This window comes from Ailuropoda melanoleuca, chromosome 4 (genome assembly GCF_002007445.2).
Source record: "Ailuropoda melanoleuca isolate Jingjing chromosome 4, ASM200744v2, whole genome shotgun sequence".
NCBI lineage: Eukaryota > Metazoa > Chordata > Mammalia > Carnivora > Ursidae > Ailuropoda > Ailuropoda melanoleuca.
The window spans coordinates 125,971,495-125,994,422 of record NC_048221.1 but is presented as its reverse complement, the minus strand read 5'-3'; the positions used below and the strand labels follow the sequence as shown (position 1 = coordinate 125,994,422).

Here is a 22,928-nt window from a genome sequence, read left to right as displayed (position 1 = left end):
GAACTTTCAGATACACACACACCCAGACAAAGAGAAGATACAGTGATCCCTCACTCAGGTCCACTGAACTGTTTTCAAGGAAATCCTAGACTTTTCGTTTCCTATGTAAATATTTCAATATATAACTCTAAAAGAGAAGTACTCTACAAAAACATAACCATAAGATTATATAAGACTGATGAATCACTGAACTCTACCCTGAAACTAATAATATATATTAATTAAATTTAAAACAAAATAAATAAAAATGTAACCGTAATACCCTTGTCACACGGAAAAGATAATTAATGGTAATTCCGTACTATCCAGGGTCAGTCTTTAAAAAGATAGCCCAAATGATCAGTTCTAGCATCATAATTGGACTGTTCTGTGTATTAACATAGCTAGATAGATACCTTCAAGTTATTACCTTAAATTAATTCAAGTTTTCATAAAATTATATTAATAGTTTGTGCTATTTTACAGGATAAGCCACATCAAAGACTTCATCGAAAAATACCAAGGATCTCAAAGAAGTCCTCCCTTTTCCCTGGCCACAGCTCTTCCTTTCCTCAAATTGCTAGATGAAACACTCACATTGGAAGAAGCAGATTTACAGAATGCTGTAATCATTCAGAGACTCCAAAAAACCGCTGAACCTTTTAGAGAACTTTCATAACATTGATTTTTGACACACTAAGTGGAAAGTTTGCAGAGAAATGATGGTCATAAATGAACATGCAAACCAATATGAGGGAAAGGAAGTCAGATTCTCTGGACTTCTGGTTCGATCACTATTTAACTCCCTTCTGATGAGATTTTTAAATAAGTACAAGATAGGAAAGTGAACTAAGACTGGAAACTATATTCAATGCACTTTTTCCAAAAGGCTACTCAGAAAGAAAACTACACTTATTTTCAAATACCAGTTATTCAACAATAAGATATTAAATCGCTATATCATATAGAATCTTAATGTGGTTTAAATTAGCAAATGTATTCACAGCATCATTCATTCAAATATTCCCAACCAGCAATGGTTTGTTTAGATGTTAGCTATCTCAGATTTTTTAAATAGCAATATATTAAGAAAATCATACATGGCAGGTTAAAAACATCAAAGTGTAATTATTTTACATCTGAGATACAGTCAGAAGGCTAGAAGGAACTGCTTTCACCACAGCTATGCCTGAATCTCAAAGTGTTCACAATTTTTATTTTCTAATGGCAAGATAGACTCATATTAATTTTGGCACAGTATCTAAAAATGTATTTTAAGAATAAAATTGTGCAGCTTAGTATAATGTCAATCTGCCTACTCACATTTTGACATTTTCAAGGAGTGTAATTTTTAAAAATGTCTTTCTATCCAGGAACCCTAGTTCATCCCTTGTTTTAATTTCTTTTGAAAATTAGGGATTTGTTTTTAGCTAACATTTTTGAGTAAGCCTTTCATTTGCTACCACTCACTTAGAATCTAATGCTTGTGTTGGCACATTGCTAATTAATATTTTTTAAATGCATCACATAAGTATGGTTTTTCTATTCCATATATCAGAGTCAACCTAGGTATACATTAAAGGATTATTTATTACATTCTGATGCCACCAAGGAAAATATGTTTTGTATTTTAGTCTTTTAACTCAAACTGGATAGACTTCTGTATTTCACTGTCAGATTGAATTCCCTTGCCTTAAGATAAGTCTAAGAAGCTTTTTCTTTTTTTTTTCTTTTTTTTCTTTTTTTTTTGCTAATTATCTTTTGAATCTTATTTAAAGCAAAATTTACATCAAATGTGCCAAGGAACTAAGTAGCCATACCTATCAGCAGTAATGTTCATAGGGCACCGGTGTCTGCTAGAAAGAGCAGTTCTCAAACTTTTTGGTCTCAAGACCTTTTATGTGGGTTATATATATGATATTGAAAATAAAAAACTATAAAATATTTATTCATTAAAAATAAGCACATGTTAATATAAACCACATTTTAATGAAAATGCATTTTCTAAAAAAAATTGAGTGAGAATGGCATTGTATTCCATTTTTTGCAACTGTCTTTACCGTCTAACTTAAAGAAGACAGATGGAATCTCATATCTGCTTCCACGTTCAATCTGTGATATTGCACATCGTGTAGCTTCTAGTAAATGCTGCTGTATATTCATGAGAAAATGGGGGGGAAGCAAATAATGTCTTAGTTTGGTTATGAAAATAGTTCGACTTTACGGACCTCTTGAAAGAACCATTCTTACAAAACAGTTTACAATGATTCTTAAATCTTAGTGTGAGAATCACTTGGGAAGCATTTCAAAATGTCTGTTCCAAGCATCTACCACACACATTCTGATTCATTGTATCTGGGATGGGTCCCAGATCTCTGCATTTGTAATCGCAAGTGATTTTCAGGTATGTAGTAGAAGAACCAGTGTTGAGGAAATCCTGCGCTAGGATTCCACCCTAAGAAAATAAACCTGTGTGCTTCACCACGAACAGTGGAAGAAGACTCTCCCCCGAAGTGGGACTTCAGGACCTTTAGGTTTTATCCTTTATCTCCCACAATTTGTTCTTAGACTGTTCCCCTTGAACTCTTAATCAATCATGATATAAACCTATACTTCCTTTTCTCTAAGCACAGCTGAGATGAGGCTGGAACATTTCAATGAGAATTTCATTAGAAGTTCGGGAGTAACAAGGGAAATACGCATAACTAGATGACCTGGTTAGAAGCTGCATCTTCTGTTTGAGGTCCGTGTTAAGACTGCTTTCTTTTCTAGCTCCCAGCCTTCCACATGGTAGAGGCCTATCTTTTTATCGGGAAGAGCGGGAGGACAAAGGAGAGCCTTTTCCTTTTGTCATTTACTTTCAGAAATGAACAGATATATAGTAGAAAATACTGTCAGTATGTTTACAGCTGTGGGAGAGCCCTCTCTAGTGAAACAGAATGGCATTCTTATAATGAGGGAATGGTAAAAATCAGTGAACTCTTTCAGATATAAAAATAAGATGATTGTTAATATATTTTTCAAGAGTCTGTAAGAAAATGTCTCCTATAGGCCTATCATGAAGCATTGTACAATTTAATTTGCATAATTATAGTCTGTGATTTTCCATATATTTCTATAAAGGGGCTTCTCATTGGAAATATTTTTCTTGTACCTATAAAAAAAAAAGCCTCCTTTGTGGATTTTCCAGTTTATAATTATTTATCCGGAAGACACATTGGAGGTTTTCTTGTGTGTGCATGTAGAATACACCCCAGTGAGAAATTCCTGTGGAGAAAGACCCAACATCAGCAATAACCTTCATTTTTGTAACTGTGAACACCTCCGTTAATGTGAATAATATTCTTAGAGGTCTTCTAAAATGAGAATCATCCGTTAAAGGTTTCTACCTTAAAGTTCAAAATTGTAAAGTTGTTAATTGAATGTGTAGATTACATAAAATATACTGACTTAGAAAATACAAACTGAATTTGGCAAAGGAAGGGAAGGCAAACTTGAAAATAATCAAACATTTTAGGTGTAAAATACAATTTGACCCACGGTAGTTTCAAAACTTGTCAATCAGTTTCTTGAAAATCATTGTTAAGGCTGGTACAAGAAGTACATTTCTAGTTTTACAGATTCTAATTTGATGGTTAAATTATGCATTATGCAGACTGTAAAACTGGTCTTATTTATTTTATATACTTTCCTCATTCAGAATACTTTTCATTATGTTTTATTGTGTTGAAAATATAGTATTATGCATCTATTTCAGTGCCTTATTTTGAAAGCAGTTTTTTGCTAACGGTTAACTGTTGTCTTAAGAATGAAATAATTCATTAAAAGGATCTGTGAAATAATCTATAGTTGTTTCTTATACAATAGTTACATCTGGGTGCATTTGTTATTTTTATTTGGCATTGGCAAAGTCATTCAGTTTGAGAATCAACATTTATTAGGTGCCTTCTGTTTGCCAGGTACTTTAATCATTGTTACTTTCATGTAATCCTCAGAAATGTTAACATGTAATATTTTAATGCTCAGAGATAGGTTTGTTTTTTTTTTTTTTTTTAAAACCATTTGTGTCCTGAGTTGAACTATCGTGAAGGCTCCTTGGTAGGGTTTACTTCTTTGTTCTTTCTCTAAGTACATACCATTTAGAAATTGCTTATCACACTAAATCTTCAGGTAGAAGTGGCTGATTCAGTAGACTAATTTTTGGCTCTTTGTCATTTGCTTTAAATATTTTTTTCACAGATAATTCCTATTCATTGTAGAAAATTATAAAATGCTGAAATGATCTTTAAATCACCTATTTCACCTTTCAAATAATATAACCACTAGTCAACATTTTGGTGTGCATCCTTTCAGGTATTTTTACGGGGATCAGTGTTTTATATTAATTACAAGGCAGGTTCTTGGTTATTGTAATGCTGTTTTATCTGTTGAAGTCTAACGTATTTGTCTTTAACTAAAAATTACATTCAGAACATGCCATCACTTTAACTAGAATAATAGCTGTTAGGGACAAATGCCTTTTAATTACATTTTTGTGCAGAGAGGGAAAAAAGATGAAGAGTTTCTTTTTTTTTACTTCTTTTTTTTCAAAATTAAAATTGTGGGTACTGTATGCACCAAGTACAAATATTGGGAACAAAGTGCTTCCAGACCTAAAAATGGTATAAAATGATGTATGTAAAAGTAGATTATCCAAAGAAACTTCAGCTTGAGTTTATTTAAGTTTCCAAGGAATTAAATACTTAGCACATGCATTATCTCATTATCCTTCCACTGTTGATAAGGCTGCAACCAAGAAAACAGAAGGTACGCATTTTGTAGGTTAAAAAATTGAGGCGTATTTGCAGGATATACAAATACTGAATCATTACTTTGTACACCTGAAACTAGTATACTGTTAAATGTCAATTATACCTCTAGAAAAAAGAATTGAGGCATAGGAAAGGAATGATTTATTTAGACTGAGTAGCATATATACTTGATTATATTTAGCTGTGACAGAAAAATCTAAAATAATAGTGACTTACAGAACAAAATTTAATTTTTTTCCATGCGAAAGTCTGGAGGGAAGCAATTCAGGACTGGTCAGCTTCATAAAACTTGAGACTTGTATTGTTTATCTGGCAACACCAGCACTTAACCCCAGACCTCAAGAGAGCTGCTCTAGCACCAGTCACGTCTGCATTCCATCCAGTGGGAAGAAGCACACACTTTTCCTTTTAAAAACGGAAAAAAACCCAACCCAACTTTATTGGGATATAAATCACACACCTTACCATTCACCCAATTAAAGTGTACAATTCAGTGGCTTTTAGCATAAGCACCGGATTGTGCAGCTATCACCACAATCTAATTTTAGAGTATTTTCATCCTGTCTTCAACCCCTGTACTCCTTAGTCATTCTCTACCCAAAGTCCTAGGCAACCACAAACCTACATTCTGTCTGCAGATTTACCTCTACTGGAGATGGCATATAAATGGAATCATACAATATATGGTTTTTGCATCTTTTCATTTAAGGTTTCCAAGGTTCATCCATGTTCTCTTTATTGTGGAATAATAGTCCATTGTGTGGATGTATCCACCACATTTTATTTACCCATCAGTTGATGGACGATCGGGTTTCACTTTGGGTTATAAATAATATTGCTATGGACATTTCGGTTCAAGTTTTTGTGTGAACATGTTTTTTTCTAGGGTCTTTACTTAGGAAGAATTGCTGGGTCATACGGTAATACCATGTTTAACTTTTTGAAGAGCCAGCGTGCCATAGTGCCTCCACCGGTTTTAGATGTCTGTCCACCAGCGATGTGTGATTTCTGCACACCCTCCCCAATGCTTGTTCCTGTCGTTCTTTTTAATCCTAGCCGTCCAGTGGTGTGGTATCTTGTAATTTTGTATTTCCTTAATGACATAAGCATCTTTTCATGAGCTCATTGTCTATCTTTGGAGAAATACCTATAGAAATCCTTTGCCCATTTTTTTAATTGGGTTGTCTTTTATTGTTTAGTTGTACGAGTTCTTTATATATTCCAGTACCAGTCTTTATGATTTGCAGATAATTCTCCCAGTCGGGTTATCTTTTCACTTGTTAGATGGTTTACAGCACAAAATTTTTCATTTAGATAGTCCACCTTGTGTCCTAAGAAAGAAGTTATCTAACCCAAGGTTATGAAGATTTGCTCCTGTTCTCTTCGAGTGTTTTATAGTTTTAGCCTTTACACTTAGGTCTGTGGTGCGTTTTCGGTTACTTTGTGTGTGTGATGTGACCCCTTCCCTTTGAAGGACTTTTTTGGGAAACCATTATACACTGCTCAGCTTTCATTCACCGGCCGAAGTACGTGGCTACACCCATCTCATCTGCGGGAGGCTGGACAATGTGTGTTTCAGGCATCTCGCATCAAATGTAGGTTGTAAACCTATTCAGCCATAGTCTTAGCCTAAGCAAGTCAATTCTGTTGCTTCGTTTTTCAAATAAATGGATCTGGCGGTTTTTTTCACCAGCGAGGATTTAGGGTGTTCAGCGCGAACCGGCGCTGGCTCTAACTCCCTCGGGGACCTGCCCCCAGGACAGCAGTCCCGAGGGACTTACCGGCGCCCCACCCCCCGCCACCCCCGGCAAATCTGGGCTCCTGCGGGAAAGGAAACGGCGCCCTTCGCGGCTTCCCGCTGTCCCCCGCGTTGCCCGCGGCCCGCCCCTTGCCGCGCCGCGCCCACTCGGCCCCCGGAGCCGCCCTCCTCGCGGGAGCCGGGCCGCGGGCCGGGTGATAACGCCGCAGGGCTGCGGCCGCGGGCGGAGCTGCCGTGCGCCATGGCCGCGTCCCCCGCAGCGCCCCCGGCCCTCGCCGTCGAGGCGCCGCCGCCCCAGCCGGAAGCGCGCACCTTGGAGCACGGCTCGGTGAGCGCAGGGCGAGGGCAAGGGGGGAGCCGGGGCTGCGCGAGGGAGGCGGTGGGAGGGAGCGCGGGCCCCAGCCTTCAGGCTTCTGAGCCCCCCTAGTGGACTTGGACAGTTGAGAGTCGAGAGGCCGAGATACTCGGCAGCCCCAAAGAGAACGGGATGGGAAACTGAGTCCTAGACAAGTGAAGTAGCTTGCTGCATTGATTCGGCTGGGCTGGCAGGACCAGGGCCGGTCTCTGCTGTCCTGATGCCCAACCTCGGGCTCTTGTACGCCACACTCCAGGTCTTCCCAGAGCTCTGGGGCACCCTGGGCAGGTAGGACTTCGCGGTGTGTGGGAGGGGCTGCGGCCTGTCCCCAGTGTCCTGGCACGAGGTGGAGGCTCAGCCAGCCCCTCACACCCCGGCACCGGCCTCACCTGCAGACTGACCCCCCAGAGACGACTTCCTGGCAAGCAGGCTCCCCAGGGAGGGTAGCGGGCAGGTGGGAAGCCAGGGGCGTCCTCAGGGCCTCCTCATCCCCTGCGTGGATGGGGCCCGGCGCAAGGCGGCCAGGGTGGCTGTGTCCGAGAGGGGCTAGGACCGCTGAGCTTCGTGCTGAGCAGAGATCCACCGCTGGCTCCATGCTCAACACATCCATTGTGTGTGGCTTCACTTCAGCACCTCAGTTCTTTGTCGACTCAGTGCTTCCTGCCAGACACCTCCCAGCAAAGGCTTGTGGCCCCCAAGAAAGAAAGTGAGATAGGGAGGCCCCCTGAGGACTCTCATTTCCCAGGGAAATTGAGACATTCGGGGAGAGTAATGGCAAGAGGGAACACTGGCATTGCCAAGGAAGTGCCAGCATTGAATTCTCATAACGACCTCTGTGGTCTGTTTTTTACCCCATCTTACAAGTGAGGAAATGAAGCTCAGTGCTGCATCACACGGCTAGAAGCGGCAGACAGAATTTGAATCCAAGTTAGTCCAGCGCTAAAACTTGTGTTCAGTTAACTGCGAAAAGCTTATGATTTAAGTAGGAGAAACTGCTGTCCGCAAGGCTCCAAGAGAAGTTTCAGCTGGAATTTCTCTATCTTGCAAGTGACTTCTGTGTGCCAGAAGCTTGCTAGGAGCCTTTAGGGGGAAACAAGAGCCACATGGGGTGGGGTGGGGCTATCATGTTGCATTCTGCCTCTTGTTCAGTTTCTGGAAATTGAAATTATGTTCACACAAACGTCAGAAAAGGAGATGGCATCCTGCCTCGTGTGGTTTTCTTCTGTGGGTAGGAAGAGTGTGCAAAGGATATGATAAACCCTTATCTGGCAAGAACTTCCCTTCAAAAGGGCCGAGTTGGGGGTGTCCTGCAAGATACTAAAACGAGTAAAGTCATAGTCCTCTCCACACCCCCTCCCCTCCCCAAGCAAAGGATCAAAAGGAAGGATTCCCAGTATCTTTTGAAGAAACAGCCTTTTACCTAGTGTCTTCATGACATTTATTTCTTCAACAAATATATACTGAGCATCTGCTATATACCAGATACGGTTCTAGGTACTGGGGACATGGTGGTGAATAAAAATTATAGTGCATGCTCTCAGAGAGTTTACATTCTCATAGGGAGAGGGGGAAAATAAATGAGAGTGTATCAGGTATTACGTACACTAGAGAGCTGGGTAGTCAGGGCAGGCCTCTGTGAGGAGATGACATTCAGGCTTGAATAGCAAGGAGTTAGCTCTGCAAAGACTCAGAGGAAGAGCCTTCTAGACGGAAGGAATAGGAAGTGCAAAGGCTCTGAGGCAGCAACAGGCATGGTCATTTTGAGGCATAGCAAACAAGCTACCAAGGTTGAGGAGAGCTATCTGAAGTCAGGTGGGAAGGTTGTGGGGGCTGATTGGGTGGGCTCCTGGAGGCTATATGGGAAGGACTTGGAATTGTATTCGAATTGCAGTGGCAAGCTGTCGAGAGTTCTAAGCAGAGATGAGACATGATCAAATTTATGTTATGAAAATATCACCTTGGCTGCTGGGTAGAGAGTGGATAGTAGGGAATGACAGCAGAAGCTGGGAAGCCACCACTTAGGAAGCCACCACTTAGGAAGCCACTGATGAATTTGGTGGGGGAATTGGGAAAGAGAAATCGAGGGCTCCTAGGCTTGTGGCCTGAGCTGCTGAATGGACATTGGACAGTGGGGCCGTTTAATGCAATAGGGACAATAGGGTTAGGAATTGGTTTAGACAATGGATGGAAATCAGGAGCTGTGTTTTGACCATGCTAAACTGAAATGCCTGGTAGGCAACCATGTGGGTCTGTGAGTAGGCAGTCGAACATTCCAGTCTGGAGTTCACTGGGTAGCTTAGGGCTTATGAGATATGTATCTATCTCCACGCACACGCACACGCACACGTGTGTGGGCACACACACACATTTGGAGTCATAAACATTGCTTTATTTCAGTGGTGGGCTGGTAAACAGTCTCTCCAAGAAAATAAAGCAACTCTGATTTGTAGTGTTTGCTGATTCCTGTGGTATAAATTCACCACAGCTGATTTCAGGCTGCCAGTGGTTCGAGGACTGGCCAAAGTCCTGAACATATAACAATCAGCTCCTGGAACAAATAACACTCAGCTTCATTTGCTCATCAAGACAACCCTTGAAGTTGGCAGGAATATTCTGTTTGACATAGGAGGCTTAGAGAGATACAGTGATTTATCCAAGGTCCACCAGGAGTTGGTGGCAGAGTTGGGAGCCTCCTGACACCCACTTCGCTCTGGCTTGCTGACTCAGAGAACAAAACGGACTGCAGGAGGAAGCATTAAGAGGGAAATAGGAAGAACTTGTCCCGTGGGATGTGGGATCTTTGAGAGGTCATGGCTTAGGATTTTTTTCCCTCTTTGTCTCACTTCCCTTTAAGATGATTTAGGGTAAATGAGGACTGAGAGGTTGCTGGAAAAGCCCTCAAGGCATAGGGACCTCAGGGTGCTTACGGAGGCTCAGGAGGGTGTGGGAACTGTTGGGGATCTGCGCAGGTGGGAAGCTTAGCTCCTGTGTTCCCCCCTCCCCGCCCCCCAGGACAGCAGAGCCGGTCAGCTCTCCTTCTATACCAAGGTGTGCTATGGCATTGGTGGGATCCCCAACCAGGTGGCCTCCAGCGCCACAGCCTTTTACCTGCAACTCTTCCTGCTTGATGTGGCACAGGTGAGTGTGGGAAGCACCCCAGGGCCCCCTGTTCCCATCTTGCTTAGTACCCAGTTCTCCCGCCCCGACCTGTCCTTCACTGGATAGATGGCACTTCTGTCCCCAAACTGACAGGAAGCCAAATGCCTTTGAGGGCAACCCCCTTAAGGATGTTTATTGCAGGCTGTTTGTGCTAAAAAATGGGGAAACAATATGAATGCCCAACAATGTAGAAGTAGTTGGATAATAAGTTGTGTACTATCCACATAATGGACTATTGTGTAGTCATTCAAAAGAACGAGCTAGATCTATACATTTGACTTGGAGGGATTTCCATGATGCACTGCCAAGTAAGAAAAGCTGCTTTTAGAGACGAGTATACAAATTGATCCCATTTTACCGAAATGAAGACATGCCCCATACATGTGGGTACATGGGTATGTGTGAATATGTGACTGTACATGATTCAAATACGAGCATGAAGAAAACAAGTTACAGAAGGATCTACACAGGCTGTTAATGTTGCCTGTAGGAGGGAATGGAGGATAGAGGGGAAGCAGAAAGATTTCTCATATAGCACCCATGATTTTGTTACATGACACTGATACGATCTCATTTATGTAAAATCATAAATTACGAATGCACATAAACAAACGCCTGAAAGGGTGATCACCAAAATGCGCTGGCACTTGTCTCAGGATGGGGGGATTTCAGAGGAGCTTTGCTCAGTATTTTTCTGTACTGTTTGAATGTTTTTGTAATGAGTGTGTCATTATTGTAATCAGAAAAGTTAATAAAACATGGTCATTGTGAAACAAAAAGTCTACCTCTGTCACCCTTCTTGCACAGATGAGGGTCCCCGAGTCTTCCCCAAAAGCGGCTGGGCAGGAGTGGTAATGGGAACGTGCCGGTGTGTGGCCGTCAGCTCCTCCCCCTGCCCTTCTCTTCACTAACGGAGATTTGCCCTTAGATCCGTCTGAATTTGTGTCCTGGGAAAGAGACCCCATAGACCTTTACACCGCGGCTCTGCCCCTGCCAGGTTCCCAGTGCTTTCTCCTGGCAGGTGGGCAGGCCCACACACTCTCTCTGACTCTGCCAGGCCTCAGCCATCTTCCCACCTGTGCTTTTAAGGTCCCTGCTGCCCAGGTGTCACTTGCCCTGTTTGGAGGGAAGGTGTCTGGGGCAGCTGCCGACCCTGTGGCTGGGTTCTTCATCAACAGAAGCAGAAGGACAGGGTCTGGACGCCTCATGCCGTGGTGAGCAGCCCCATAGCCCTCAGGGTCCTGGCTTCCAACCCTGGCCTGAGGCCACTGTGTTTGTCACAGCCCTGCTTCTTAGTGGAAACCCCTGTGGATGGTGAGAGGACGAGATAGTAATAGGTGTCAGTGCGGGACTAGGTGAGGCTGAGCCTTGCAGGAGTTCAGAGACATTCTTGGGGCCTCTCTGTCACCAGGTGGCACAGGGCTGGACAAAGCTTTGTAGGCTCCCAGGCCTGATCCAGGGTCTATGTGTGGCCAGCGTGGGCAGGAAGCCTTGGAAATCCTCACAGAGGAGATAGGCCTCGCTGGTGCTCCAGGGCCCTGGATGCAGGGAATGCAGCGCCAACACCCAAGTGCCCTGGACCTCTGCAGTGAATGGCCCCACCCCCCAGGCTCCGCCACATCCCTCAGCCACCTCTCCCTCTCCTCCTCCATGGCGCCCACCCTGGCAGCCCCAGGCCAGGGCTCCTGTTGGGGGGCAGAGGACTTATGCCCAGAAGGGTGTGGTTGTTCCGGGTTTGCCCTTCGTGTTCCCTGTCCTGGCGCTCCATGCCCGCTGTGCTTCCACAGGGTGCTGGGCTGCACGCCCTTCATCACCGTGGCCTACTTCCTCCTGTGGTTCCTGCCCCCCTTCACCAGCCTGCGGGGCCTCTGGTACACAAGCTTCTACTGCCTGTTCCAGGCGCTGGCCACGGTAAGCCGACGCACCCCCTGGCGGGGGCTTGGCCCCCTGGAACCCTATTGCTGGTCGGTGGCCACCGTGAAGTGTGTGGAGGGAGAGGGTAGGTGGCCCTGAGGGACCCACCCCTCCGGCCCTCCGCCCCTTACTCTGGGCTGGGGGGGATCAGCCGGGAAGTGCCGGCCTAGGGGGCCCGGCCTGAGCCCGGCCCGGGCCGTCCCCAGTTCTTCCAGGTGCCCTACGCGGCGCTCACCATGCTTCTAACCCCCTGCCCGACGGAGCGGGACTCGGCCACGGCGTACCGTGAGTGCGGGCGTGCGGCCGGGCGGGAGGCCGCGGCCCCCGGGCCCACCAGCGCCCGTCACCTGGCGCCGCTCTGTCCCAGGGATGACCATGGAGATGGCGGGGACGCTGATGGGAGCCGCCGTCCACGGGCTCATCGTGTCGGGCGCCCACCGGCCGCACAGGTGCGAGGACGCCGCGCTCGCCGGGCCGGTCGCCGTCTCCCCCGACGCGGTGAGTGCCCCCGCGGCCCGGCCTCTCGGGCGCCGCGCGCCTCTCCCTCCCTCCGTCCCGCTAACCCCGCTTCTCTGCCCGGGAAAGCGGACCGCAGAGCAGCTGGAGGGCAGAGGGGTGGGGAAGGGCCACGGGCACGGGCAGGGGCAGGGGCAGGGGAGAGGGTCTGGCGTCCCTGCAGCGCTCTGGGTAAAGCCCCTCCTGTGGCCCGCCCCACCCCGGCCTCACCCCCAGTGCACGGAGGAGGGACACCTGGAGGCAGTGCTCTTCCTCTCCTCGCAATACCAGATGCAACTAAGGGTCGTGCATCTATGTTACCCAACCAGCTCAGCTATTTTTCCCTTAAGCAAATGATACCATTATGCGCCCAAACCCCAGGAGCCAACATGGAGTCCTCCCTCTCCAGCCCTGAGCCCCTCTCCAACCCATTATCAAATCCCTTGCACATGTTAGGCCCCCGATCTTCTGGACCTTGCATCCTCAACATCTCCGGGTCACCCCAGTACTGCATAGTCTCCCCTACAGTACCCCAGCCTCCAGCCATTCCTCCAGCCCAGTCAGGGTGACACTGTAAAGCAGTTCCAACGTGGGTGGCCCTCACCTTCAGGACCCTGCCCCGCTGCTCCTCCTCAGGTTGGGTTTGTGGTCTCTCCTCAGTGTTCTCTGCATCGTTCTGCTTCGTCTGCTCATTTAATAATATTTCAGATTTACAAAAAATTATACAGCTGTGGTTCTCAAAGTGTGGTCCCTGGGCAGCACCAGCAGCGTCACCTGGAAGCTTGGTAGAAAGGCAGATTCTTAGGCCCCACCCAGAACCAATGATTTACAAATTTTGGGAGGGGGCCAGCAATCTGTATTTGAACAAGCCCTCCAGGGGATTCTGACCCCTGCCCCCATTTGAGAAGCAATGGTATGAGAATAATGCCACATCATGGCCCAGCACCCACTTAAGAAAACATTACAGTGAGGTCCTGTGTATCCATCCCCAGACCCATCTGCAGGGCCAGCTATAAAATTTGCCTAGGTACAGTCCAAAATGAAAAGACAGGGCTCTAGAGAGAGCGGGGAAGTCAGTCTGTCCTTCCCACGGCCCACTGCCCTAACCAAGGCATTGCTTGGGTGAAGGTGCACGAGTGGCCCCACTCAGGTGCCCTCAGACTCATCATGGCTGCTGGCCTAGGGCCAGAAGGTTGTGGCCTTGCCCCTCCCAGATTGACTCTCTCCACATATACACTTAGGCCCCCACCCCAAAACTACTGGGTCACTCTCTGGTTGGGGGTGACAGTGGCCTTGGTTTGGCCTGGCCTGGAGTGCAAAGGAATGGGCAGCAGGAGGCTGAGAACTCCAGCCCCAGGAGGTGGAGCCTCCTGTGAGCCCAGGCACAAAGCTTCCCGCAGCTCATGCTGTGTCGTCGCGTTGACTTCACACAAAACACAAATTTGTAGATAAAATGATCAAGCGTTTCAAGACCGTGAGAGCAGAGCATTAATGCCTATCACAGCTCCCTCCTGAATGTGGGGTCCTGTGCAACTGCGCTGAGCCCACCCAGGTGACGCCCTGTCCACCTCCTTCTTTCTTCCCCTCTGCAGAGACCACCTCAGTTCAGGCGGGTGACTGTTGCTCCCAGGCATGTCTTTACGTGGATTTTATTACTTATGTATCTCCCCCTGGATGACAGCACCATGGCATGTCTGTTTTCGCCCTTTATCTGGGTCCTCGCACCTCACTACGCTGTACCTGTCTGCTCTTGAGTCTATCTTGCACACTCCAAGCCCCTTACTGGGGATGGACGGGAGTCACTTATTCATCACTGTACCCTCCGGGTCTGGCGTGCAGAAGGGCCACCAATGAATGTTTGCCTTAAAAAATGAGAGAGAAAGAGGGAGAGGAAGAGCTCCGACCCCTGGTGGCATGGATGCCCTCCCGTTTATGCACAAGGCACAGAGGCAGCAGGACCATTGTGGGCCCAGAGATCTCCATCTCCTGCTCCGGTGATTGGGAGGAGAGGCACCCAGCACCCCTGGGCTTGGACTGAAGGTCCCTCTGCCCCACTGGGAAGGACTCCTGCCCGGGGTGTCCCCACTTCTGTAGGTTGGAGATATCATCCGCACCCCGGTTCTGTCCTGTCCCACAGGCTCGTCTCTACTCCATCGCAGCCGCCGTGCTCGCTATGACTTACCCTGTCTGCAGTGGTTTGCTGTGCCTCGGGGTGAAGGAGCGACCAGGTAAGGGGGTGCAGTCAGGGCACGGGAAGCAGAAGCTGGGACAAGTTCATCTTGGGCTTGGGTTTTGGTTTGGAACTCTGCCAAGCCGAAGTGTCACTCCCTGTGTTGCAGACTCCTCTGACCCAGCCTCCGGCCAAGGCCTGAGCTTCCTGGCTGGGCTGCGCCTCACTGTCCAGCACCCGCCCTACCTGAAGCTGGTGATCTCCTTCCTGTTCATCTCAGCAGCCATTCAGGTACCTCTGGCCTTGGCTCTGGCCTTGGCTCTGGGCATACTGATCCTGTGTCAGGATCAGTGTCAGTGTCAGCCTCTCGGCTCCACCAACCAGAGTTAGGCTCAAATAGAGAGAAATGGTGGCTGGCATGGGTTCCAGAGAGCCCAGTGCAGGGAGGAGAGAGACCTAGACAGAGCTTGTGGGACCAGGGAGGGTCAAGGCCTAGACACTGGGAAGCTGACAAAATCTGGGTTGCAAGGTCCACTCACTGGGTTAAGGGGGAAATGGGCAAGGAAGAGTATTTATACCTGTTTCGGGTCTAAGTGTCCTTTGTGGGGGAGGGGACCGCATGATACATGACGACTGGAGCAACTGGTGTTTGAGGTCCCAAAGAAGAGGCCAGACTTGCGACCTAGGCCTTGCCCTTGACTTCTGAGTTCCTGCTATTCCTTATACATGACCACTTCCTTTGGCCTCCTCAGGTGGAACAGAGCTACCTGGTCCTGTTCTGTACACATGCCTCCCGGCTACATGATCACGTCCAGGGCGTGGTGCTAACCATCCTGGTGAGCGGTCATGGGAGGGAGAGAGAGAGAGAGAGAGCACGAGTGGGGAGGAGGGGCAGAGGGAGAGGGAGAAACAGACTCCCTGCTGAGCAGGAAGCCCATTGCAGGGCTTGATCCCAGGACCCTGAGGTCATGACCTGAACTGAAGGCAGATGCTTTAATCGACTGAGCCACCCAGGCTCCCCTAGTGTGGTTCTTGACAAGAGATGTGTGCCCAGAATTCTGGTCAACATTCTGGACTCCTCTGTGATCTTAGTCACCTGCACTCCAGCAGAGGGTGGGACTGAAGGCGGAGTCATGAAGTTCACAGCCACTGGTTCCAACCAGGGGGCAAAGTCAAGGTTGAGCATCCCACCTAAAAACCAGGGCTTCTAGAACCTGGGTGGGTAAAGGCATTGGCAGCACGGCCCGGGCTGGGATGGTTCTGTCTGTTCACAGGTCTCGGCTGTGCTGAGCACCCCGCTGTGGGAGTGGGTTATACAACGATTTGGGAAGAAGACATCGGCCTTCGGGATCTGTGTGAGTGATGCAGGAAGCGAGGCCTGGGGTGGCTGCAGGGAAGGTGGCGGGGTCAGGGAAGTAGCCTTGGAGCCTGAGCCTCCTGGGGGCTGGCAGGGCTGATCTCTATTTGCTTGTGTCTTCAGTCCCTAGCAAAGGACCAGACACAGGGGTTATTAGTAAAGACCGGTGAGTATAGGAATGAAAGAGCATGTCAGGGGCAGATGGAAGGATCACCTGGTACATCTGTCTCCCCAGGTGATGGTGCCTTTTGTAATCCTGTTGGCTGCTGTACCCACAGCACCTGTGGCATATGCGGTGGCCTTGGTATCTGGCCTGAGCATTGCTGTGTCCTTGCTGCTACCCTGGTAGGCTGGGTGAGGGGAAGGCAGTGCAGGAGCTTCATGTCCTTCCTAATGGGGATGCCCTCTTTCCCATCCACCCGTTGTCCCAGGCCCCCTGTGCCCAGCCTGTGCTGGGGAGGGGCTCTCCCACCTGCAGGAGATGGAGGCCACCGGCTCCGTCCTTGGAGCTCTCCTGAAAAGAGCACCAGGCGGCAGGAATGGTGGGCAGCTGTGTTGGGGGGTGGGGCTGAAAGGTGAGCACACGCATTGCTGGGCTCTCTGTGGGCCAGTCCTGGTCCTGGGCAGCAGGAACCCAAGGATGAATCTGACATGGTCTCCATCCCCAGAGAGCTCTCAGGCTGGCGGCTGTCAAGGGGATACAAGGGATAATTCTGCAGCCCTGTCCCCCAGGTCCATGCTTCCAGATGTGGTGGATGCCTTCCAGCAGCAGCACCAGCATGGCCCAGGCCTGGAGACCATCTTCTACTCATCCTACGTCTTCTTCACCAAGCTTTCCGGCGCATGCGCCCTGGGTATCTCCACTCTCAGTCTGGAGTGAGTGCCAGCATTGGCCTGTACTCAAGGCACAGACAACGAGTGGGGCGGGAAGAAGGGGGCAGAGTTCTCCACCCTAGCGGGCCACTGGTCTGCTCTGTAGAGTGTAGGGCAACACCTGCCCCAGCTTTCTTCATGGGCATGACTGAGAGGGGCCTTTCTCGGGAGCTGTACTCCTTCTGAAGCCTCAGCTCCCCACATCCTCATTTCTGCCAGAGCTCCCTGGCCAGCCCATTCCCTCGACACTCCCTTCCACATGGTTAAGCCGATCTGGCTGGGAAATGACTCCTAGTGTCAGGGCAGTGTGGGGTGGGGTATCCGGGACCCCTCCTGCCAGGCCTGGTGGGATCTGAGCTGGATCTGTGGGATGCTGTTTCTCCAGGTTTGCGGGCTATGAGGCAGGAGCCTGCAAGCAGGCGGAGCAGGTGGTGGTGACCCTCAAGGTCCTCATCGGGGCCGTGCCCACCTGCGTGATCCTCACCGGTCTGTGCATCCTCATGGTTGGCCCGACTTCAAAGGTGCCCTCTGGGGAGGACCCCTCCCACCGGCAGAGCCTTAAGAGGTGGGCACCCCACGCACACGGGTCCCAACACCCAGGGAAGCACAAACATGAGCCAGTGTGACACTGACCGACAGGTCCGCAGTTGTCCCTGAGGCATTTACGCAGTTGAACACTCCCGCCTTTGCAGAGACTCTTCTTGTAGCTTCATTGATGCCATATGCTCCTGGATTTTTTTTTTTTTTAAGATTTAGTTATTTTTGAGAGAGAGTAAGTGAGAGCATGAGTTGGGGGGGCGGTAGAGGGAGAGGAAGAGAAGCAGACTCGCCAAGGAGAGTGGAACCCAACATGGGGCTTGATCTCATGACCCTAGGATCATGACCTGAGCCGAAATCAAGAGTCTGATACTTAACCAACCGAGCCACCTGTGCACCCCTGCTCCTGGTTTCTTTTTCTTTCTTTTTTTTTTTTTTAAAGATTTTTATTTATTTGTCAGAGACAGAGAGAAAGCGTGCCCAAGCAGGGGGAGTGGCAGGCAGAGGGAGAAGCAGACTCCCCCTGAGCAAGGAGCCCGATGTGGGACTCGATCCCACGACCCTGGGACCATGACCTGAGCCGAAGGAAGACGCTTAACTGACTGAGCCACCCAGGCATCCCCTCCTGGATTTTCTTCAGCGACTCTGCTCATCCCTGCTCAGTCTCCCTCCCTCGATTATCTGTTGGATGTGGTGTGGAAGGGCTCCCTCCTTGGCCCCTGCTCCATTTGGTCTCCATAACATCAGGCACCTCATCCACTGGCTTGATCTCGAGCCCCTCTTCTATCTGGAGACTCCTAGACCTGCCCCTCCCCCGGACTTCCTTCAAGTTCTCGATCCACATATCTGGCTCCAGTTTGCACGTCTCCACCTGATGTCCCACAAGCATGGAGTCACTTTCAAAGAGCCCCGAACTACTGAACTCATCTTTCTGCCTGGGGCTCCGCCTCCTGTGATGGCACCATCCTCCCCCCTGGGAGCCAAAAGCTGGGTGGTCTTCTACTCTTTCCCCCACAGGTTGTGCTGAGCTGCGCTCTGAAGCTTGTTCTTCCTGCTTCCAGGGCACTGATCCCGCTGCCCGACGAGATGCCCACTGGCTGGCTTTCCCCGTGGACTGTGGGGATCTTGAAGGCGGGGGCTGTGTTTTACTCGTTTCTGCATGCCCAGCCCAGCTCAGAGGCCAAGGCCACGCTGGTGCCGCAATGTCAAGGCATCTGGCCCGGCAGCTTTCACAAGCACGTGGCCACCTGTTTGGAGATGCTCGTACACTCACAAATACCAGCACTTGTCCATATACGGGATCAGCAGGAAGTGACACTGTCTCGGTCCTTCATTCTCAGTGTGGATGGCTCAGACTCCGGCCAAGTAACACTGAGATCACACGCACACTTGGAACGACACATAGATAGGGAACTGCTGGATGGACTTGGGAGAAAAACGGGGGCTGCAGCTTTATTCTAGGGGTTGGGAACTGGAGGAGTTGCCAGGGAGGGAGGGAGCTGCCACTGTCACGTCCATGGGGGTCTGGGGCCGGACAGAGTCCTCCCCCACCCTCATCTGTCTCTTTGGTTTCTTTTCCTTTTGCAGGAGGACCAGCTATACCCTCGCCTGAGGTCTGACCTTATACGGGCAGGAACAGCAGGAGCCTGCGTCTTCTGGGCTCGAAGTCCCTCTTTCTTCCCAGTCCCTTAGCTCGTCTACTTCGAAGGTTACACGTGACCCGTCTTTTCCCCTGGGATATGGAGCCTTCAGGGACATCTCCTGAAGGGACTGGCCTGGGCTCCTGGACCCTCACCCGCCACTTCTTGCTTGTTGACCACAGACCATGTCAGATAGGCCTGTGCCCCAGACCACCCAGCTCCGGGTAACCGTGACCTGGAAAGCATCCCAAGAGCAACTATTCCTGGAAAAGGAAGCCCCACAACCTGCTCACCCGACAGGACAGACACACAGACCTCTTGTTCTTCCTGACACTCCAGTGGACATCTGAGAGAGAGACTGACAGATACCACATGAATGGGCAGAGTGGGGACAGATGGACATGCTGGGAATGACATCAGGAGAGACACAGATAGAGGCACTGAGACCAACAGACCTCAGAGGGAGCAAATGGGGACAGCAGCGGGGGAGGAGACTGAGCAGGACTAGAGAGGTGTTTCTCAAGGCTTTCTGTTTGTTCAGATAAGCCAGCAACACTTTCTGGAATCAGACACAGACTGATATTGAAACACCAAAGATCAATCATTTTTATGAACAGAAGTTATTTTTGTGGAAATAGTTTTCTGAAATTGTATCTTGTAAAAGCACAAGAACCACAGTTTTCTAAAGGCCATATCTTTGGGGAAGAAAGACCCACTGAAGTTTATTTAAAAATATATATATATTTATATATTTTAAAGGATTTATCTTCTGTTGAGTCTGTAAAATATGACCATGACCAGCCCTCTCATCCCATCTCCTGGGAAACCACCGCCCAGGGAAGGGAGGTGGGGGTGCCTGATGTCACTGCACCTGGCTGTGTCCCCTTAGCCACATATCCTGGACCCCACAGTTCCGAGAGCAGAGATGGACATGTGGGAGGTGTGTTCCTTCCTTTTGGAAGAGATAAGAAGTGGAGTAACCCAGGGCAGCAGGCCACAGTATCTGTGGAGGGGTTGGGGAAGCCATGGGAGTCCTGGTTAATGCCCCAGCAACTTCTAGAGAAGCCCAGAAGACCAGGAGGTGCAGACTTGCCCCCAGCATTTCCCTCCAGCCCCCTGCTCTGTCCCCTCCATGGGGTCAGCTCTGGAGCCCCCCGCCCAGGGCCAGGCCCCCTTCCACTTCCTCATTACACCTTGGCCACCTCTTAGTTCCAGACCCCCACCTACGATTGTCAGAGCCCAGACTCACGCTCAGACAGGATATGCCCCTCAAAGCATGAAACATCCGGCTTCCTCCACAAACACGGTAGCCTGAGAAGGAACCTGACCTCAGAGTAACAATGCACGGTGTGACCTGGTCTATATGATGCTTGAACTCTCTGCCCTTGTGCCACTGAGATGGGTATCTGACCCTTGGTGTCACAGGGCACCAGGGAAAGAGCTGGGTCAGTTTCTCCTCATTGCCCATCTAACTTAGGAACAGGCTCACAGGAAGCTCTGCTCACCCCGGGCTGTGCGGGGCACACGCACACGCACGCGCACATCCACACAGAACAGTTTCTCGACAGTGGAAATCACAGACTGTGGGCACACAGTACCTGCTAAGACAGAAGGGGACGTTGAGTTTCTACCATGTTACCATGCTGTGTTTCGGAAACGTGGGCAATGCAGGTAGGATCAGAAGCCTGTGCCAAATTCTACGTTATCTGTTTCCCAGGAGTGCAGTCTCAAGGAGCTGAACTATACTGTCCAAATACAGCTGCAGGGGCCACCTCTGGGGCCCAGGGTTGGATCTTGGAGACAGAGATGAGGAGGGGCTGCCCACAGCATATTATTCCATTTCTCCCTCACAGCAGCCCTATGAAGCATGTACTATTATTCTCGTTTTCACTTTTTTTTTTTTTTTTTTTTTTTAAAGATTTTATTTATTTATTTGACAGAGAGAGAGACAGCCAGAGAGAGAGACAGGCAGCGAGAGAGGGAACACAAACAGGGGGAGTGGGAGAGGAAGAAGCAGGCTCCCAGCAGAGAAGCCTGATGTGGGGCTCGATCCCAGGACTCCAGGATCATGCCCTGAGCTGAAGGCAGACGCCCAATGACTGAGCCACCCAGGTTCCCCTCGTTTTCACTTTTTAAAAAAGATTTTATTTATTTGTCAGAGAGAGAGAGAGCACAAGCAGGGGGAGTGGCAGGCAGAGGGAGAAGCAGACTCCCCGCTGACCAGAGAGCCCGATGTGGGACTCAGGACGCTAGGATCATGACCTGAGCTGAAGGCAGCCGCTTCACCGACTGAGCCACCCAGGCGTCCTATTATTCTTATTTTCAGATGACAAAACAGGCTTAGAGAGATTAAGTCACTTGCTTAAGGTCAGCTGGTGGCAGCAATGGCCTTGAACCTAAGTGGGCCTGACTCCAAAGCTGTGGAGACAGCCGGTGCTGAACACATCTGTTGGAGGAACAGCCGATGCCCACACTTTGGTAGCACCAGGACTGCTCCTCCCCCGAAACCAAATGCCAACATCCCCTCCTCTGACCCTACGCTCCGATCCCACAGTATTGTCCCCACTGTTTGGGAATTATTATTCCCAATTCCACCCATTATTCCTACTCTGGGTCCTTCGAATCACATTTGCCCACGGAGCCTCCCCTTATACCCCCGACCCTCTTCTGACACCCACTCTCAGAGCCAGACCTCCTGCTTCAAAGAAAGAGGATGTCTCCTTGCCACCAAGGCCCACCCCTGGGCCTATCACTGACAAAGAGCAGACATCACCGTTGTCCCTTCCCTCTCTGCTACTGTTCCTTCCTTCCTTCCCTCCACCTCCTTCCCTTCCTTCTTTCTCTCTCCCTCTCTCTTTCTTTGAGAGAGAGAGAGCACATGGGGCGGGGAGCAGTGGGGCAGAGAGAGAGAATCCTAAGCAGGCTCCATGGCTAGCTCAGTGCAGAGCCATAACCCTGAGATCACAACCTGAGCCGAAATCAAGAGTTGGACGCTCAACCAATGAGCGCCCGGGCGCCCCTCCACCTCTGTATTTCTAACCCAGAACTCGCTGCTGAACTTCAGAAGTTCTGAAGAACTGGGTGTTCTTCAGGCAGTGAGAACATCCTCTGTCTAAAGTGGAGTTCATTACCTCCCCACAGTTGTTCAGCCTCCTGCATTTTTGGGTAAATGAAGTCAGCATCTATCAGCATCTATCAGGTCACCAAAACCAAAAACTTGGTGTCGTCTTCGTTTTCTTTCTCCCCCACTCACTTTACCACGCCCTCCCCACGCACACCGAGTGTGGATTAAGCAAGAGAAGGAAAAGGTTGCAGCTTGTAGGTTATTGTCAAATGGTAAAAGTTACTTGGAATTGGGCAGAAAATCGTAGCCCCAGATGTGGCTGGGTGTGACTCCTAACACACATGGCAACTGAGAGAGCTACCGTGAGGTGTCTGAGATGTGTCCGTGTGTCTGTTTATGTACTCCTGCAGGACCCTGGTCAGCTGGGTACAGATTTCTGTGTTCACCTAGTGTTTCTTCAGGACAACATTGGTGCATAAGCAAGGAAATTCATGTTACACTCTAATTGTTCCTTAATGTAGTAACTTTGTTGGAGCAAATGTGTGTTTTCAAAACAAGCATTATAACAGAACTGAGTGTACACGTGGCTGAGTGTAAACAACAGAAATCCTAAATGATCTCATAAACATTCAAGGAATGAGACAGATATTTTAAAGCATTCCCACAAAGAAAACACGGAGACAGATATTTTAAAGCATTCCTACAAAGAAAACACGGAGATCCGCATGATATTACCAAGTGCTATTAAACTTTCGAGGACCATTTCATAGCTTATGGAAACTTTTCCAGGGAACAGAAAAAGGGCAAACCCTTTT

General features: G+C 49.0%; 2 protein-coding genes across 7 annotated transcripts in view; both read left to right on the top strand.

Annotated features, from left to right (window-relative positions):
* Nucleotides 1-3,822, top strand: part of UBXN2A (UBX domain protein 2A) — a 41,683-nt gene extending 37,861 nt beyond the window's left edge. For both annotated transcript variants that reach the window (XM_034659842.1, XM_034659840.1), the window contains one exon: nucleotides 466-3,822. In XM_034659842.1, the coding sequence (XP_034515733.1) occupies nucleotides 466-658 (193 nt within the window). In that variant the 3' untranslated portion in view covers nucleotides 659-3,822. The remainder of the gene's footprint in view (nucleotides 1-465) is intronic.
* Nucleotides 3,823-3,963: 141 nt separating this feature from the next.
* Nucleotides 3,964-19,807, top strand: MFSD2B (major facilitator superfamily domain containing 2B). Of its 5 annotated transcripts, XR_004625068.1 has the most exons (15): nucleotides 3,964-6,877; nucleotides 9,917-10,042; nucleotides 11,153-11,277; nucleotides 11,851-11,974; nucleotides 12,184-12,262; nucleotides 12,345-12,475; nucleotides 14,610-14,700; nucleotides 14,812-14,933; nucleotides 15,395-15,478; nucleotides 15,917-15,997; nucleotides 16,235-16,344; nucleotides 16,732-16,875; nucleotides 17,258-17,437; nucleotides 17,871-18,426; nucleotides 18,997-19,807. XR_004625068.1 is itself a non-coding variant. In XM_034659837.1 (14 exons), exons 1-14 carry the CDS (start codon nucleotides 6,458-6,460, stop codon nucleotides 19,019-19,021), a joined length of 1,842 nt encoding a protein of 613 aa, XP_034515728.1. In that variant the 5' UTR covers nucleotides 3,964-6,457; the 3' UTR covers nucleotides 19,022-19,807. The 5 variants fall into 5 exon arrangements, 4 of the variants coding, with proteins under 4 accessions (XP_034515728.1, XP_034515727.1, XP_034515729.1 ...); XM_034659837.1 differs by lacking the exon at nucleotides 17,871-18,426; XM_034659836.1 differs by having other exon boundaries at nucleotides 17,871-19,807.
* The last annotated feature ends 3,121 nt before the right edge of the window (nucleotides 19,808-22,928 follow it).

Bases quoted from the DNA above. Each gene is read 5' to 3' on its own strand.
- MFSD2B (XM_034659836.1), top strand. From the start codon at position 6,458: ATGGATCTGGCGGTTTTTTTCACCAGCGAGGATTTAGGGTGTTCAGCG. The intron at 10,043-11,152 runs GTGAGTGTGGGA...TGTGCTTTTAAG, and splicing joins TCCTGCTTGATGTGGCACAG to GTCCCTGCTGCCCAGGTGTC. The intron at 15,998-16,234 runs GTGAGTGATGCA...CTGTCTCCCCAG, and splicing joins CATCGGCCTTCGGGATCTGT to GTGATGGTGCCTTTTGTAAT.